This window comes from Copadichromis virginalis, linkage group LG4 (assembly GCF_057382275.1).
Source record: "Copadichromis virginalis isolate Kocher_CV1m ecotype Utaka linkage group LG4, C_Virginalis_male_GT1.1, whole genome shotgun sequence".
Taxonomy (NCBI): domain Eukaryota; kingdom Metazoa; phylum Chordata; class Actinopteri; order Cichliformes; family Cichlidae; genus Copadichromis; species Copadichromis virginalis.
In genome coordinates, this window is record NC_140621.1 from 12,720,795 (window position 1) to 12,738,420 (window position 17,626).

Consider the following 17,626-nt stretch of genomic DNA (forward strand, 5'->3'; position numbering starts at 1 on the left):
TCAAAAAAACATTACATATTACAATAATTCAATAATTAAAATACTTATGATTAGAAACTGCGAAACTAAATGAGAATTATTATTTTAAAAAATCTGATAATTATAGGAAACTTATTCTGAATCACTCCGCGTCGCCTGCGTGACCCTGGGAGTCAAGGTGACGAGGATGACGTGTAGCGCGGCAGGTATAAAAGCAGAAACCAACGTTCGAAGTTGGTTTTCACATGAGAGTGCGAGCAGGAGGTCTGTTTAATAGCGCTGTGAAAACCTGTTTGTTTCCAAAGTTTTAAAACTAGTGCTTGAAACGAGGATTCAAACGCCCCAAAAATGAGCTGGAGTGGAGTACGGCACGAGCGGTACCTGCTCTCCCTTGGTGTCACCCGTATTCTGGATGAGCGCTATGGTAAAGCTTAGTAACCTAATAAGTATAATAGAGTATTTAGGCAAACAAATACACCTTAGACTGGCCTTTTATTACTTTAAAGTGAGGAAGATTTCATGAATAGTGGCACCAGCCTCTATTGATTTCATCAATAGTGGCTGGTGCACAGATGTGACAGTGATTGCTCAGCACTGCTCTTCCTCTCTGGAATATCTTTTTATCCACTGCAAACCGTTTTATTCTCCGCGGGAGTTTGCTTCATTCATCCTGGCCGCTGTTTACATCCCGCCAGACGCAGATGCGCAGGCAGCTCAGAGCGCACTCGCGGAGCAGATTCTCCACATGGAGCGGACATTCCCGGACTCTCTCATCATTGCTCTTGGGGACTTTAACAAAGCCAATCTGAGCCATGAGCTTCCCAAATACAAGCAGTATATTAAATGCCCGACCAGAGAGGAGAGGACATTAGACCACTGTTACAGCACGATCAGCGGGGCCTATCGCGCGGTGCCCCGCGCTTCACTCGGACTTTCTGACCACGCCATGATCCACCTAATCCCCGCGTACAGACAGAGGCTGAAGCTCTCCAAACCTGTCGTGAGGACTAAAAAACTGTGGAGCAACGAGGCTGTGGAGGAGCTTCGCACGTGTTTGGAGTCTACAGACTGGGACACATTGAAGGCTGCTTCTAACAGCTTGGACGAGTTTACGGACACTGTCACCTCCTATATCCACTTCTGTGAGGACAGCATTGTGCCATCACGCACCAGGGTGAGTTATAACAATGACAAACCCTGGTTTATTCCTAAACTCAAAAAGCTGTGGCTGGAAAAGAGAAAGGCGTTCAGAAGCGGAGACAGGGACTGCTACAGAGAGGCCAAGTACAGGTTCACTAAAGAAGTGGACATTGCTAAACATCAGCACTCTGAGAAGATGCAGCAGCAGATCTCAGAGAATGACTCGGCCTCTGTGTGGAAAGGTTTTAGGAATATCACAAACTACAAGCCTAAAACCCCCCACTCCACTGATGACTTGCTCTTAGCCAACACCCTTAACGACTTTTACTGCCGTTTTGACGAGCCATCAGGCAGCCTTCACACCTCCAACGGCCCCAACAATAGAGGCACTTTGGACACTAATTCCCCCACCTCTCCCCCCTCCATAGAGCCATCACCACCTTCAAACTGTTCACCTACAACACCCCCCTCCTCACCCCACACAAAAGAGGATTTCACACCACCTCCTCCCACCACAACTCTTCATATTCATGAAGCAGATGTGAGGAAGCAGTTTAAGAGTCTGAATGCTCGAAAAGCTCCCGGCCCAGACGGTGTGTCTCCTGCCACCCTCAGACACTGTACAAACGAGCTGGCCCCAGTGTTTTCTGGCATTTTCAACTCCTCACTGCAGGCATGTCATGTGCCTGCCTGCTTCAAGTCCTCTACCATAATCCCTGTCCCCAAGAAACCTAGGATCACTGGACTAAATGACTACAGACCCGTGGCTCTGACATCTGTGGTCATGAAGTCATTTGAGCGCCTAGTTCTCTCCCATCTCAAGACCCTCACGGCCCCCCTCCTGGACCCCCTGCAGTTTGCATATAGAGCCAACAGGTCTGTAGACGACGCCATCAACATGGCCCTACACTTCATCCTGCAGCATCTGGACGCCCCAGGAACCTACGCCAGGATCCTGTTTGTGGACTTCAGCTCTGCCTTCAACACCATCCTTCCAGACCATCTCCGAGGCAAGCTTTCCCAGATGAATGTGCCTGATCCCATCTGCCGGTGGATCACTGACTTCCTGACGGACAGGAAGCAGCATGTGAGGCTGGGAAAGAATGTCTCGGACTCCCGGACCATCAGCACCGGCTCCCCTCAGGGCTGTGTTCTTTCTCCTCTGCTCTTCTCCATGTACACCAACTGCTGCACCTCCACCCACCAGTCTGTCAAGCTAATCAAGTTTGCAGATGACACCACCGTTATTGGGCTCATCTCGGACGGGGATGAGTCTGACAGGAGGGAGGTTGAACGTCTGGTGTCCTGGTGCAGCCACAACAACCTGGTGCTGAATGCCCAGAAGACAGTGGAGATTATTGTGGACTTCAGGAAGCACACAGCCCCACTCCCCCCCATCATCCTGACTGACACCCCCATCACCTCTGTGGACTCATTCCGCTTCCTGGGTACCACCATCACTCAGGACCTGAAGTGGGAGCCCACCATCACCTCCGTCATCAAGAAAGCCCAGCAGAGGATGTACTTCCTGAGGCAGCTGAAGAAATTCAACCTGCCAACACGGACGATGATGCAGTTCTACACTGCAATCATCGAGTCCATCCTCACCTCCTCCATCACCGTGTGGTACGCTGGAGCCACTATCAGAGACAAACAGACACTGCAGCGTGTTGTGCGCTCTGCTGAGAAGGTGATTGGCTGCAGACTCCCATCTCTGCAGGACCTATACACCTCCAGGACATTGCGGCGTGCAGCTCGGATCTCAGCTGACCCTTCTCACCCTGGACACAGTCTGTTTGACCTGCTACCCTCAGGCAGGAGGCTCCGGTCCATTCGCACCAGAACCTCTCGCCATAAGAACAGTTTCTTCCCCTCTGCTGTTGGACACATGAACAATAACCATATGACTGTTCCCACCACTAACACATGACCCTACGCTGTGTTCACTGCATCATTCCATGTTTGGCACTGATCACCACCTGCACTCATGTATATATCTATCTACGTAGCACTCTTAATTCTTATTCTCATGTATATATCTCATGCACATATCTTTCTACGTAGCACTTTTAATTCTTATTCCTACTTTTATTTTTTCATGTCTATTTAAGTGCTATTTATGACAGTATGTTTGCACTGAAGCACCGCAGCAATTTCCTAATGTTGTAAACCTGCTCAACATTTGGCAATAAACCCCTTTCTGATTCTGATTCTGATTCTGAGTGTGAACATTTCAGGTGAAATATGTCAAACTTTAGAAACATCAGTTTTGGTTTGAAAAATGCTAAAAAACAAACACACACTCAATTTAATGTATGCGCCATGGAAACGACGTCAGTCATTAGAACCTGCGGGAGGCTGACGGCTGACGTCAGTGCGGTCATCCTGGAGTCCTGTTTTTGTATGTGGAGGGTTTGAGTTTACATGTTTTAGCAACTGGCCCTGAATTAGACGATAAAGTTAATAAATTACGAATCTGTATAGAAGCATGATGGAGCTGTGAGAGTTCACAGAGGCAGTCGTTGCGTTTATAAAGCTGGGAAATTTTGAGGGAGGTTAGGGAGTCCTCGGAGATGTGGCCAAAATTTGATCTTGCACGCATTATGTGCAAAATCAGTTATAGCTACTGATGCTGAATCAAGTATATCATATTTATGTGAGTGCATTGAGTATTGCCGTGTCTGTACAGGTGTCCAGATGTATGTTATGTGCTCGGTGAGAAATTGAAACTGTGTGCATGCAATAAGCAGGCTGGAGGTTTCTCACCTGACTTTAGCTGTTTTATTTCCAACAGACTGATGCTTAAATAAAATAAGAATAAGTGCTGAACATCCATCCATCCATCCATCCATCCATCTTCATCCGCTTATCCGAGGTCGGGTCGCGGGGGTAGCAGCCTAAGCAAAGAGGTCCAGACCTCCCTCTCCCCAGCCACCTCCTCCAGCTTGTCCGGGGGAATACCAAGGCGTTCCCAGGCCAGCCGAGAGATATAATCTCTCCAGCGTGTCCTGGGTCTGCCCCGGGGCCTCCTCCCGGTGGGACATGCCTGGAACACCTCGCCCAGGAGGCGCCCAGGGGGCATCCTTGCCAGATGCCCGAACCACCTCAGCTGGCTCCTTTCGATGTGGAGCAGCAGCTGCTCTACTCTAAGCCCCTCCCGGATGGCCGAACTTCTCACCCTATCTCTAAGGGAGAGGCCAGCCACCCTTCGGAGGAAGCTCATTTCCGCCGCTTGTATCCGCTGAACATGAATTCATTATTAAACATCACTGAAACTCTATGCAGCCTTACTGACAATGTGTCCATAATTCACAAATATTACGGATGACATTCATTTATCATGAAATGTTGTTCACAGTCACCAAGAACACACAAAGTTATTCTTTACTATGAGCTGTACATTTTTAATTTACATGCAGATAAAATGTGAATTTGCAAATGAATTCTATCAGCAGGACATTTTTACTGTTTAAACATGCTAACAAGCAGAGTTTGGTGCTGTGATCTTTGGTTTAAAACATGAAATTTAGTCATTTACAGTGCAAAACCATTTTTCTCACCTTCTACCAATCTTAAGGCTTTCATAAAGAGTGAGTTCTGCTGCGGGCCTCTCATTGCCTGTGTGTAGAAATAGCATATGATGATATAAAGCCATGTTTTGACATTTAAATCCGTAATTTGTCTGATTATGTCACGATTAACACAGATGATCTTTTTGTTTTCTTGTAGCTGAGCTGGTGAGTCCTGTCAGCGTACGCCAGATGTTCATCTCCAACCTGAGGAACCGTCCTTTGAGCCTCAGCCATGTGGACTCTATGAAAAATCTGGTCCTCTCCTTAAACCATAACCTGGTTACGGGGACGAAGGCGTTTCCTTATATTGCCTTCAGGGGATTCTTTAACAAACTGCTGCTGACAACACCTTTCACCCATGTGCCAGAGAGTCAGTTGGAGAACACCACTCCATCTCCTCCTACCAACTCACCAGCTGGTTTAATGGTGCCGCCTGCAGGGTCCCACATCCATTCACGGTTCCTCACACCTCTGCTTCCAGAGAAGGCAGATCTTTCTGTCCTCAAGGCAGATCAGAGGAACTGCGTCTGCACCCTGGATGTCGACGGCGACACCATCACCAGAGTCATTTCCACTGTGTATTCCACAGAGGAAAGGGAAATGACAAATCGATGGAGAGTTACGGACTACACCTCTGACGGCAGAGTAATCATGTCTGTGCTCTGCCAGTTTCTGAAGAGGTTTACACAGGGTGCAAAGAGGAAGCCTGCAGAGGAGGAGAGCAGCAGCAGGAGCCCCACTCCACCAAGGAAACGTCTCCGGCTGTGATCAGTAATGAAGCCTTTCCTGGACATATGGCATATGGATGTTTCCTCGTGCTTTGGAGCAAACTCCTCATGTCTGCGCTGTATCTGGAAAGGCTGGAAACACCTCTCCATCTTACACAGAGACCATCATGATGCGGCTAGTCTGAGGAGTTATTTCTGTACATATGTATATAGTTTTTTTTTTTTATTATTGAGATACACAGGTCAGCGTTTTCAGTGCGTCTTGCACTTTTCTTTTTTTCTTGGTGCTGGCCTGTGTGTTTGATATGACTGCAAGGAATACAAGACTGACTTTATTATATAATCTGTGTAAAATGAACCAATAATCCACGAAGACAGTGCAAAGTGTAAATTATCGTCTGCTGCATCTCAGACATTGGCGAGAATGAACAATGTGGTAAGTAAAAAGTAATGTTCTGTCTCTGAAATGATATCCCAAAATATTAGAAAACATCTTGTCACGGCTGCCGAGGCAAGCTGTGTGGAGTTAGAAGAAGGACCCAAGATGCAGGCAGTGGATGAGATGCCGGTGAGTTTTATTTACAGAGGTGTAGTGGCAAACAAACAGTGGGGCATAACAAATAACTGAAGACACCTAAACTGGGAGAACTAAAAAAAAAAAAAACTGACCTGGGAGCATACGACAATGGGATGAGAAGCAGAGAGACGCAGACGAGGAACAGGACACCGTGGAACACAGGGTAACACAGACTGACACTGAGTGATACAGACGAACCAGCAACAGGCAGGAGAACACACAGGGCTTAAATACACACACACACACACACACACACAAGTAATCAGGGGATGAGAGACAGAAGGGCAACACAGCTGGGAGGAATCTGAGCTGATGGGACAGGGGAAACGTAAACTGAGCACACTCACATATGACACAGACCTTCACAATAAAACAGGAAACTCAGACACATGGAACCAGACAAGACATTGAACTAAACAGACAGATTCACAAACAGATGGGGTGACACCATAGACAGATAGATACAGACGCAGACTCAGAGGCAGACCGAATATAACACACAGAACTTAAACAATCATCATCATCTAGAAAATGATAACAAACTAAAAGCGCTGGGTCACCGACCCAGGACCAGGACAGTACCCCCCCCCCCTTAAGGGCTGGCTCCAGACAGCCCAGCAGAAACACAAAAAACTGACCAAAACAAAACAGAAGACAACCCGACCAGGGCGGGCGGAGGGGGCCCAGGACGGAGGGACAGCGTCAAAAAAGGCCCAGACAGTCAAGTTCCGGACGCCGACCTGGAGGCTGACAGCACAGGAGGCCAAAACAGTTCAGTTCCGGACGCCGGCCACGCGGAAGGCAGCGGCGGCAACGGAAGTCTGGAAGGCCCCTGCAGCACCAGGCGAGGCTGATGACGCGGAGGCTGGACCAGGCGAGGCTGATGACGCGGAGGCTGGACCAGGCGAGGCTGATGATGCGGAGGCTGCAGCTGGCGAGGATGAAGACACAGAGGCTGCAGCTGGCGGCGGCGTGGAAGCCGGAGACGGAGGCGCTGCAGGAGGCGGCGGTGTGGACGAAACTGTGGATGCAGCTGCTGCTGCAGGTGTGGATGAGGCTGCTGGTGGAGTAGCTGGTGGCTGGACGGGCTCCTCGGGCCCCCCAGCTGACGAGGAAGGTTGCTGGACGGGCTCCTCGGGCCCCCCAGCTGACGAGGAAGGTCACTGGACGGGCTCCTTGGGCCCCCCAGCTGACGAGGCAGGAGGCTGGACGGGCTCCTCGGGCCCTCCAGCGGAAACAGTCTCAGGACCAGTGGGCACAGGGGCCCCTGGAACACACAGGACTAAACCAGTAGGCACGGGGACCTCTGGCAGGCACAGATCAGAACCAGCAGGCACACGGGCCTCTGGCAGGGACAGATCAGAACCAGCAGGCACACGGGCCTCTGGCAGGGACAGAACAGAACCAGCAGGCACGGTGTCCTCTGGCAAACACATAGCAGGCTGCAGCTGCACAGAGCATCGACTCTGCTCGGGCAGCGACAGCCGGGTGTGGCCCTCAGCTGGCTTCCCAACCTCCAGGGGTCCAGAGTCTGCTGGGGGCTGAAACCCAGCCTCTGGGGAGGCCCCGGAGTGCATCACAGTCTCAGAACTGGTCAGCTGTTGAGGGACGACTACATTATTAACTGGTTTGTCTCTCTGCTTACAATGGACGGATGAAAAACAATTCCCTTCGGATAGCATAGATTCAGCTTGTTGTACTGGAGGAGCTGGTGACACAGGACGCAGGGCTAGTGGCTGCTGAACAGGAGGCTGAACTGATGATAGGGCTAATGATTCCTCTGCCAACTGAGCTACAGACTGGGCTATGGATTGTAACATGGTTTGTAATAAGTCTGGCTGTGATTGTAATTGAGCTATGGACTGTGAGGCTAAATGTGTTGGAGGTGGCAACTGAGCTGGAGGCCGGGCGGCTAACGGAGCTGGAGGCCGGGCGGCTAACGGAGCTGGAGGCCGGGCGGCTAACGGAGCTGGAGGCCGGGCGGCTAACTGAATAAACACAGCCCCGGAATTAACAGTCCCAAAGTCTGGTGAAACAGAAAGACTGTCTTTTTCACTCACCACAGCCGGTGGTTCTGAAGTCCCACCACCCGGCTGTGGGGTGAGGCGCCTATGACGCGAACGTTGCTTCCTCCTCGGAGAACGCTCCGACAGGCCGGGTAACTCCACATCCGGCAGTTCGGACTGCATATCCTCCGGTGGGCTGAGCAGATGAGCGGTAGGGGGTGAGGGTGCAGCTTGTTCAGAAAGAAATTCTGAACAAGTGGGTGAAGTGAGCTGAACAGCCAGGGGAGACCGGAAACCAGTCGCTCCAATCGATTAGCTAGGGCTTGGCGGAATCCCTTCTCCTCATGCCCCAGCCATAAATTAATTAAACGGTCCACAGAATAAATAATATCCTCCCGGAGCTCCTCGGGCGGGTTGGATGCTGCTGGGTCCATTGTGGCCGGTTCGTACTGTCACGGCTGCCGAGGCAAGCCGTGTGGAGTTAGAAGAAGGACCCAAGATGCAGGCAGTGGATGAGATGCCGGTGAGTTTTATTTACAGAGGTGTAGTGGCAAACAAACAGTGGGGCATAACAAATAACTGAAGACACCTAAACTGGGAGAACTAAAACATAACTGACCTGGGAGCATACGACAACGGGATGAGAAGCAGAGAGACGCAGACGAGGAACAGGACACCGTAGGACACCGTAGGACACCGTAGGACACCGTGGAACACAGGGTAACACAGGGTAACACAGACTGACACTGAGTGATACAGACGAACCAGCAACAGGCAGGAGAACACACAGGGCTTAAATACACACACGCACCAGTAATCAGGGGATGAGAGACAGGAGGGCAACACAGCTGGGAGGAATCTGAGCTGACGGGACAGGGGAAACGTAAACTGAGCACACTCACATATGACACAGACCTTCACAATAAAACAGGAAACTCAGACACATGGAACCAGACAAGACATTGAACTAAACAGACAGATTCACAAACAGATGGGGTGACACCATAGACAGACAAATACAGACGCAGACTCAGAGGCAGACCGAATATAACACACAGAACTTAAACAATCATCATCATCTAGAAAATGATAACAAACTAAAAGCGCTGGGTCACCGACCCAGGACCATGACACATCTAGTCCAGCCTAGAAGTAATAAATGCATGAAGTAGTTTTTCAGCGTCACTCTGAGACAGGATTTTTCTTATTTCAGAGATATTACACAAAGATTAGAATTGGAAGAAATCAGTTCTAGATATTTGTTTAATATGTGCATTGAAGGACATGTTCTGGTCAATAATGACTCCAGGGTTCCTCACAGTGTTACTGAAGGCCAAGGTAATGCCATCCAGAGTAAGAATCTGGTTAGATACCATATTTCTAAGATTTTCAGGGCCGAGTACAATAACCTCAGTTTGATCTGAATTTAGAAGCAGAAAATTAGAGGCCATCCAGGTCTTTATGTCTTTAAGACATTCCTGCAGTTTAACTAATTGGTGTGTGTTATCTGGCTTCATGGACAGATAGAGCTGGGTGTCCTCTGCATAGCAGTGAAAATGTATACTATGCCTTCTGATGATACTGCATTTAAATTGTAAACAGAATTGGTCCTAGCACATCCATAGTTAACCTTAGATAAATATGATACAAACCACTGCAGAAATCAATACCTACAGGATGCTCTAATTGCTTTAATAAAATATTACGGTCAGAAGCATTGAACGTTGCACTGAGGCCATGAGAAGATGATGTGTAACCTTCACTAAAGCTGTTTCTGTGCTGAGCTCTGAAATCTGACTGAAACTGTTCAAATAAGCCATTCCTCTGAAAATTATCTGTTAGCTTTTTAAAAATTATTTTTTCAAGAATTTTTGAGATAAAAGGAAGGTTGGCGATTCGCCTCTAACTAGGTAGGACAGCAGGGTCAAGAGATGGCTTTTTAAATCAGTGTTTGGGTTTTTTTTGTGTGTCTATGTACAGAACAGAAGTCTGAACAGACCAACGACCTGCCAGAGAAATCCTCCTCCAAGCGCTCTGCCTCTCCATCCGTGGAGCTGCAGCTGAACGCTGGCCGGCTGCAGCTTGACGGTCTTCCTCCGGGGACTGGAACTACAGGCCCTGGTCTACGAGTGGCCCAGGTACGACTATTGGACCGCAAAACCAGCAGCAGGCCAAACAGCCGACCTGGGACTCCAAATTCCAACACTTCATCCACCCCAACCCCCTCAGAGGAGCAGAACGATGGAGAGGGCCTGGACCAACTGCCCCCACAAGCACAGCGGCCGAAGCAAATTATAGTAATGGAAACCACACTCAACAAGAACCAGCAGCTGTGGAAAAGACAGCAGCTAGCAAAGAATTAGAGGAGAAATTAAGAGAAGTTTTAACACATAAAATTGGGGCCAACAGACTTGTGGAGGTTGGGAAGGCGTCCGGAGCATCACAACAAAAAGGTGAAACAAAACACACAAAATGTGAGAGAGAGGCACATGTTAGAGAAATGCCTTGTTTGAGAAAAAAAAAAAAGTTAAATTAGCCCACCTACAAACGCAGATACATGCAATGAAGAAACAGCTTACACCCATGAACACGTGAAGATTTTCCAGCAAGTTTAAAGCAGTGAAACTTAACATACACGTGTTGTTAAATAATAAAGTTTATCCACTACTAACAAATAAACTCTCTGGGTTGCAGGACAACAACTTAACTTCAAAAAAGGCACTGGTCTGACCAACCAGTGATAACACAACAAATTCAGTGGTTAGAAAAGTCAAATTGTGACATATTTTCTGCTGATTGATTAATACAAGTGATTACTAGATGAAAGAAAATTCCAATTTTTGTGCTTTTAAACACGATCTTAAGAATTTTAACATGTACCTGTGTTGTCCTGTCAGCTTAGTGGGTCACGAGTTGATTATATGGTGAGAAAAAACAAAAAAAGGGGGAGAGAAGGCTGACACAGGGCCTGGTCCCGTTGTTTCTCCCCTCTCTGAATAACGCAGCCAAAATAACATCATTTTCCTGTTCGTTTGTTTTTGTTTTGTGTTTGTTTTGTTTTTTCTCTTTATACTTGATTACAGGCTGCTTTGCCGGAAAGCCGAGGCTGACCCTGGACTCTTGCTCTCCCCTCCACCATCGTTGCTCACTCGTCTACCATCTTTGATGTGACCCTGACCAAATGCTAAAGCAGCTGGACCCACAACAACAACTGGAAAATGTCAACAGTGCTGCAGGAAAATGATCTCATGCAGCAGAGACGGAGAGAGTTAAATACAAGGCCCGTTTCACTACACGGGGAGATTTCCGTCAGCGTCTCTTCTTTCTGAGAAGACTGAGAAAGGCCTGGCTCCCACCAATGACTTTGACCACCTTCTATAGAGGAACTATCGAGAGCATACTGAGCAGCTGTATCACTGTCTGGTTCGGGAACAGCACCATGCCGGACAGACGAGCTCTACAGAGGGTTGTGCGATCAGCTGAGCGCACCATCCGCTCCGAGCACCTTGACCTGCACTCAATCTACAGCAGGCGGTGCTGGACCAAGGCCAGGAAGATCGTGAAGGACCTGAGCCATCCCAACAACAGACTGTTCTCTCTGTTGCTGTGTACGTGACAAATAAAAATCTGAATTTGGAAAACGAGGCATTCGCAAAGCCACCAGCATTGTGCCTGATCGGACACACCCCTCTCACACACTCTTCACATTCTTGCCATATGGAAAAAGACAGCTTCAGCTGACAGAGCTGTGACGAGACGCCCATTAAGCCCGGAGGAAAAGTGAGGCCGAGCAAGACAATGCTGACCTTAACAACTCTGCATTAAAACTGTGCAGGACAGTGACGGACCAACACGGATGATCGGGCAGCAAAAAGTGTGTGCCAGAGACAAAAGGAGGCACCTCGAAATGAACAAAAGCACCAGGAGAAAATAAGCTGAAGGCACAGGTGTCGGGGCTCGGCCAGGAGCTGACCTCTGAGAAGAGCCGAACAGCAGAACCGCAAAAGGCCGTGGAGCAAAGCAAGGAAAACATCAGTGGAATTCAATCTGACTTATACGTCAAGACTCTGAGGTTTCTGTCCTCAGTAAGAGCTCAAGGCATCAGAGCAGAAACTGACCATGGCTCAAGAGGAGCTGGTTGATAATCGAACCCATCAGGCCTGGAGTCCCAGACACAGGACTTGAAATCAGGCTGGAGCTTGCTGGAGCAGGAGGTCGCCAAACCTGACGAAAAAGCTCCAACAGCAGGAGCAAGCCCTGAAGGAGCTACAGAAACAAAAGGGTCAAGTTAAGGAGGAGCAGAACAAGGAGAAGATGCAGGACACTGGAGAAAAGCACTGCCTCAATTGGGGCCAGAACCAGTATGGACAGAACTTTGAGCAGCAGCACCAACGGATGCAAACGGACTGAAAAGGAGGAGGGCAGGACCCCAGGGCACGCTTCAGGCCGCGGTTTACTCAGAACACCAGAACAGGAAAGTGATGAACACAAACACCCACACAAACACACACATCTACATGCATTGACTCAGAATGAAGAGAAACACACATATGAACATATGCACTCGTTGATTGAGTGAGAAATGACACACACACGTGCAAAAAATCGAAATGCTAATTCAATTCACTGAGAAGTGATCCACACACACACACACACACGCTGATGCAATGAAAAATGCTTTACTAACAAATGCTGCACACAAACATCCAAATATGGAGTCGGTTACAACAATAAGAACTCATTGATTGTATATTGGTTAAATGCATTTCATGCCACACAGAGGGGATCTGTGTAGATTTAGGGGACAAGGTCTAAAGTAGTTTGGTTGTGAAAACAATGTCTGTGCGTGATGTCTGTGTATGGCTCAAAGCCTCCACTGAATTGTTTACTGTGCTTCACACAGCCTGATAAGGAGCAGTGGTACAGAGTGAAAATGATGAGTGAATGATGTGAGTTTTATTTCGGAGAGAATATGAAAAGGTTGTGTTGATTTGACTCAGTTGTTTAAGTTTCTGCCAAAGCAAAACATTTGTGTGCAACCAGTGTCCACTATTGAATTAAGCTAATCCAACATGTTTTTGTCAGTGCAAAAAGGAGTTACGGTGCCTGTATGCCTACACAATATAGTGTGTGAAGTTTTGGTTGACTTTTGGGTTTTGTTTGACACTAGGTTGATTCTATCAGTGAGGTTTGGATTGTTCTCTTTCCCTAAGAGAGAGAAAGATGGTTTGATCTTTGGACATGTTCACAATGGGCCCCAGTATCTGTTATTATATGAGTGTTTTATTGTTTACGTTTGTTCTTGCTTTTGTTACAGTGCACTGAGATAAAAACATCTGAGAGGTAGGATCCACCGGTGGTTATATTTTGGTATTTTGTGAGTTCCTGATTTAACAAATCAGCTCTTTAATCCAGGCCTGAGAGATTGAACTTTAAAGCGCTATAAAATATTCTTATTGAAAACAGTTGCAAAGTATTTTTTCTCCATGATTATAATGGGCTTGGGAGAAATTCACTTATATGGGACACTGATCGAATGAGAAGTCCTGAGCCTAAAAGGATTGCAGCGAGTCAATCCAGTCCTAAAACAAGGAACTGTTTCCTTTAAAATGATGACGTCATCTTGCTGGTGAGGGAGGCTCAAATAGGTTGCGCGTGAGACACCATTATCAGCAACTTCTGGTATGAATGTGTGTGGATGTATGCATGTGACTGGACTGTCACGGACTGACGACTAAAAGTTTTAACTGACTTGGTACTGAGACAAACACGGTGCCGACTTTAGGATTAGTGGATGTTCACAAACAATTCACCCAGTCTGTAAAAGAAGGGTGGATGTTTTGTCTTGCTTTGTTTTGTTTTTGTAATAACAGAAGAATGACAGAGACTAAAGGGGGAGGCTGTAGCTTCACAGGAGTGTGAGCTGCAGACTGAACCCTTTGGTTGCTAATTTTGAGTTACTGATGTTTGCATTAAGAAAATTGTGTTTTAATAGCTGTGTTTCGATTAATGTATCATATTATATGGTTGGGAATGTTAAATGCTAAAGTGAAGAAAAGGTTTGATTCCATTCATGACTGAACATGTTATTATTAACCATAGTGGGTCACTGTAAAGAGTCAATTAACTTTTATAGAGGTAAAAAAAAACAAAAACAAAAAAAACCTCCACCGAGGTCTAAGAATAACAGGGGAATGATAGACAGCCACACTCAAAATGGAGATATGTAATGATAAACACTGGTCCCCGCCTTTTGGGCGCTTCTGTCATGGTCCCCGTGCCTGCTCGGCTGGCCCTGTGTGGCTACATGTTATGTTTTGTCTTTTCTCTCTCTCCTCTCTCTCTGCTCGCTGCCTGGGCGGAGCTCATTGTGAGCTCCCGGCCTCCACCACCTGTAGGCAATCACCTGTGGCTCCTCACCTTGTTTGCTCCCGCTACTTAAGGCAGTGACTGAGAGCACCTCGCCGCTGGACTATTGAATAACGCTCGTCAGTGCTACTTTAGCCTCAGCCAGTTTTGAGCTCTGTCCGTGAAAGTTCCGTGCTAACCCTTGTTCTCTGTATGCAGATTTCTCGTGTTTGGTTTGGAGACTCTGGACGCTTTTCCCGACCCCGCTCTGCACCCCTGGGAACCCTGGCCCCCTTCTCCTTCACCTGTATATAGTGCACCTGGAGTGTGTAAATAAACCTGTTTTTCTGAGATTTCAGTCTGCGCCGAGTCCTCCCTGCTCCTCCGTGACAGCTTTCTTGAAGTAGTCAACAATTGACTTCCAAAAAAAGAAGTAGTCAACAATTTAAAAGTAAGATAGAATAACAGGGGCATGTGCTGAGGGGTGGTGCTGCACAAGAACAAGAGTAAAATAAAGAAAATATTGTTTTTAGTTTTGAGAAGTGCAAATTAAAATGTACCATTACACTCAGAGGATCAATATGAAGTTCGATATATGTTAATTTTGAATGAAGTACATGATTGGTGACTGTTCTGTCCTGAGCTTTTGTTTTTACAGCACCTGCTTGATCACACCAACAGTTTCTCGCCACCGAAGAGGGGTACTTGCAAAAAATAGAGAATGGGGAGGAATATCATCAAAACTGGAAAAAGGTAATCCCGAAAGGGGGTGATAACGCCATAACTTTCACTTATGGTCAAATTCTCAAAATTTGACCCCGAACTTGAAAAATTCTTCAAACATTTAGAGACAGAGTGGAGATTTAGATAAACATAATGTCACAAACCACATAAGGCGGGAGCATTTGAATCGATAAGATGGTGAATTGATAAGCAAAATGTTGATCATGTTGATTATGTTTATTCCAGTGTGCAGAGCAAAATTATTATTATGAAAGACAACAAATGAAATAACGAAAACTAGAAGTGGAAAAATTTGCGTTAATGGAAATAAAATCAAAACAAAAAGGAAAACTAACCAAAACTGTAATGAATGTTCACAAAACTAACTAAAATTAACTAGATTTATAGCAAAATGTGTTTAGTTGCATTGATAAGTATTTTCATTTTTTCTTTTTCTTTTTCTTTTTTCTTTTTAAGATAAATCAAGAGTGTTGGGACGGTAAAATAAACACATTACAAAAACAAAATTGTTTTTAACTAATTTTATTTAAATTTTACAACATGTGCACTACAGTGCACAAGGGGAGTTCATTGATCACGAATGTGAAACTAACAACATTCAAGAGCTATTTAAGAAGATTACATGTTCCTCTGAAATTTTTGTAAGCAGGATATTAAAACTTATTTATATAACAATATCATAAAAATGTAGATTAGGGATCAACTTAGAAGTCACTGACACTTCACTAGCTGTAAGCCATTGGTTCAGGAACAAGTGATTGCACTGGGCTTTCTATTTCACAAAAGTTAATTCGTTTATGATATCTGAGGAAGTACTGTGATTGTTTTTATTTGGAGACACAAAGGAACATTTGGCACTTCCCACATCTCACATATGTTTTACTGTTGCACCCAACCATTCTACAACTGAAATGCCTTGGACTGTTAACCATTTCAGGCAAGTGGAGTGAACCATATTTTGCTACACTCTTATCTGATTGGGGCTTCCTTTTCTTGATTTCCGGAGAGAACTTTTCATTATTGGTATTATTCAGGTCTTGTTCACATGTTTGTCCCTGGTTTCTCAGCCAAGAGGAGCTTGAACTCCAGATACTGGGAGTTCTGTTTGCACATTGAGATCACTGGTAACTTTTAGCAACGACGTGATCTTGTAGAAACAATTAGATGTCATGGATTCAGCTATAATTGCGACTCTTATTTTTTACTTTACTGGAAAACATTTCTGCATTTTACCCATATTTTATTTTTAACTCAAAATCAAAATTCCAGATTCTCCTACATGTTGGTTTTGGACCAGATAGGACGACAGTTTTCAGGTGGCCCTGTGTCTTTCTCTATTACATCTGCCACTGCATCTTGATAATCTTTGTGTGGTTCTTATTGGGTTGTGACCCTCTCGTGTCTGGCTCACATGACTCGCATCCTCAGAAGAATCTATGCTTGAATCTCGCTCAATTATTCTGCTATGAATTCCCCCTGAATTATGAATTCTCTCTGCCTTTGTCAAAGAGTTGTCTATTAGGAAAAAGTGAAATAAATATAAGTACAAAGTCCCAATGTGTAGAGCACACATTAATAAATTAGTCATGTTCTCCGTGAAACGAAATAAGCTTAATCCTTAAAGACCCCTCGAATTATTTACTAGATGTTTATTTTTGAAAATTAATCAAAACCTGAGTTTAAAAAAAAAGAAAAAGAAAAACAATTGGCAAGGCCACACCCCCACACATGTGATATAATTTTAAAGGTACTGTTGTCCTCTCTAAGAAACATCAGGACTTAGAGGAGTGGCAAGTAGAGTATGAGAGCTACAAGCAAAAACTAAATGTGTACTACAGTGCGCAAAAATGAATTACTGGGCCATCAGGGGGTTATGAGGGACATCTATAAAACTAACAATCCCACAAACCTCGAAGTGCACTTGAAAAGCTCACACAAGAAGGTTAACCTAGCTTACCTTGAAGAGCTCATCAGGGGGAGCACACTCCCCCTCCTTGAGGAGCTCCCCCACTCAATCCGCATCCCCAGAAAACAGCTAACCCCAGATAAGGCAGCGTGATGTATCCCGAGATAACAGGACTGGGACATCTAAATAAATGTGTGAAACAATCGCCTTCAAAAAGGTTATCAATTCACTTCAACCAAAATTAGGAACACTCGGTGCGGCAAGAGTTAATAGTTATTAGTCTCAACACCCAAGGATAACCAGAAGAGCATGACTGATATGATGGAACTGGGATTTGGTTACACTTAAGTTTTGCAAAACACAACTAAAACTATAACTGAAACTAATCAAAACTAAGCTAAAATTAAGGATTTTCAGAAAATAAAAACTAGACTAAACTAGCAAATGATTGGTAAAAACTGATTACAACTGCCATAGAATTGAAAATCTGGAGGCAAGACTAGAAAAAACACAGAAACTAATGAAAATTGCAAAATGGTTAAAACCCTGGGGCGGAGATTGGCAGATCTGACCAGGGAATGTTATAAAATGGATTGTCAGGACAGTCAGCGTTAAAGCCACTTTCA

General features: G+C 45.8%; 1 protein-coding gene and 1 long non-coding RNA gene across 2 annotated transcripts; both read left to right on the plus strand.

Moving 5' to 3' along the window:
* Nucleotides 1–327: 327 nt before the first annotated feature.
* Nucleotides 328–5,469, plus strand: LOC146710967 (uncharacterized). The gene is made up of 2 exons (XM_085455394.1): nt 328–403; nt 4,849–5,469. Exons 1-2 carry the CDS (start codon nt 328–330, stop codon nt 5,457–5,459), a joined length of 687 nt encoding a protein of 228 aa, XP_085311520.1. The 3' UTR covers nt 5,460–5,469.
* Nucleotides 5,470–14,266: 8,797 nt separating this feature from the next.
* On the plus strand, nt 14,267–14,703 carry LOC146710968 (uncharacterized). Its single transcript, XR_014920058.1, has 2 exons — nt 14,267–14,490; nt 14,570–14,703. It is a non-coding gene; the product is annotated as an uncharacterized LOC146710968 (long non-coding RNA).
* The last annotated feature ends 2,923 nt before the right edge of the window (nt 14,704–17,626 follow it).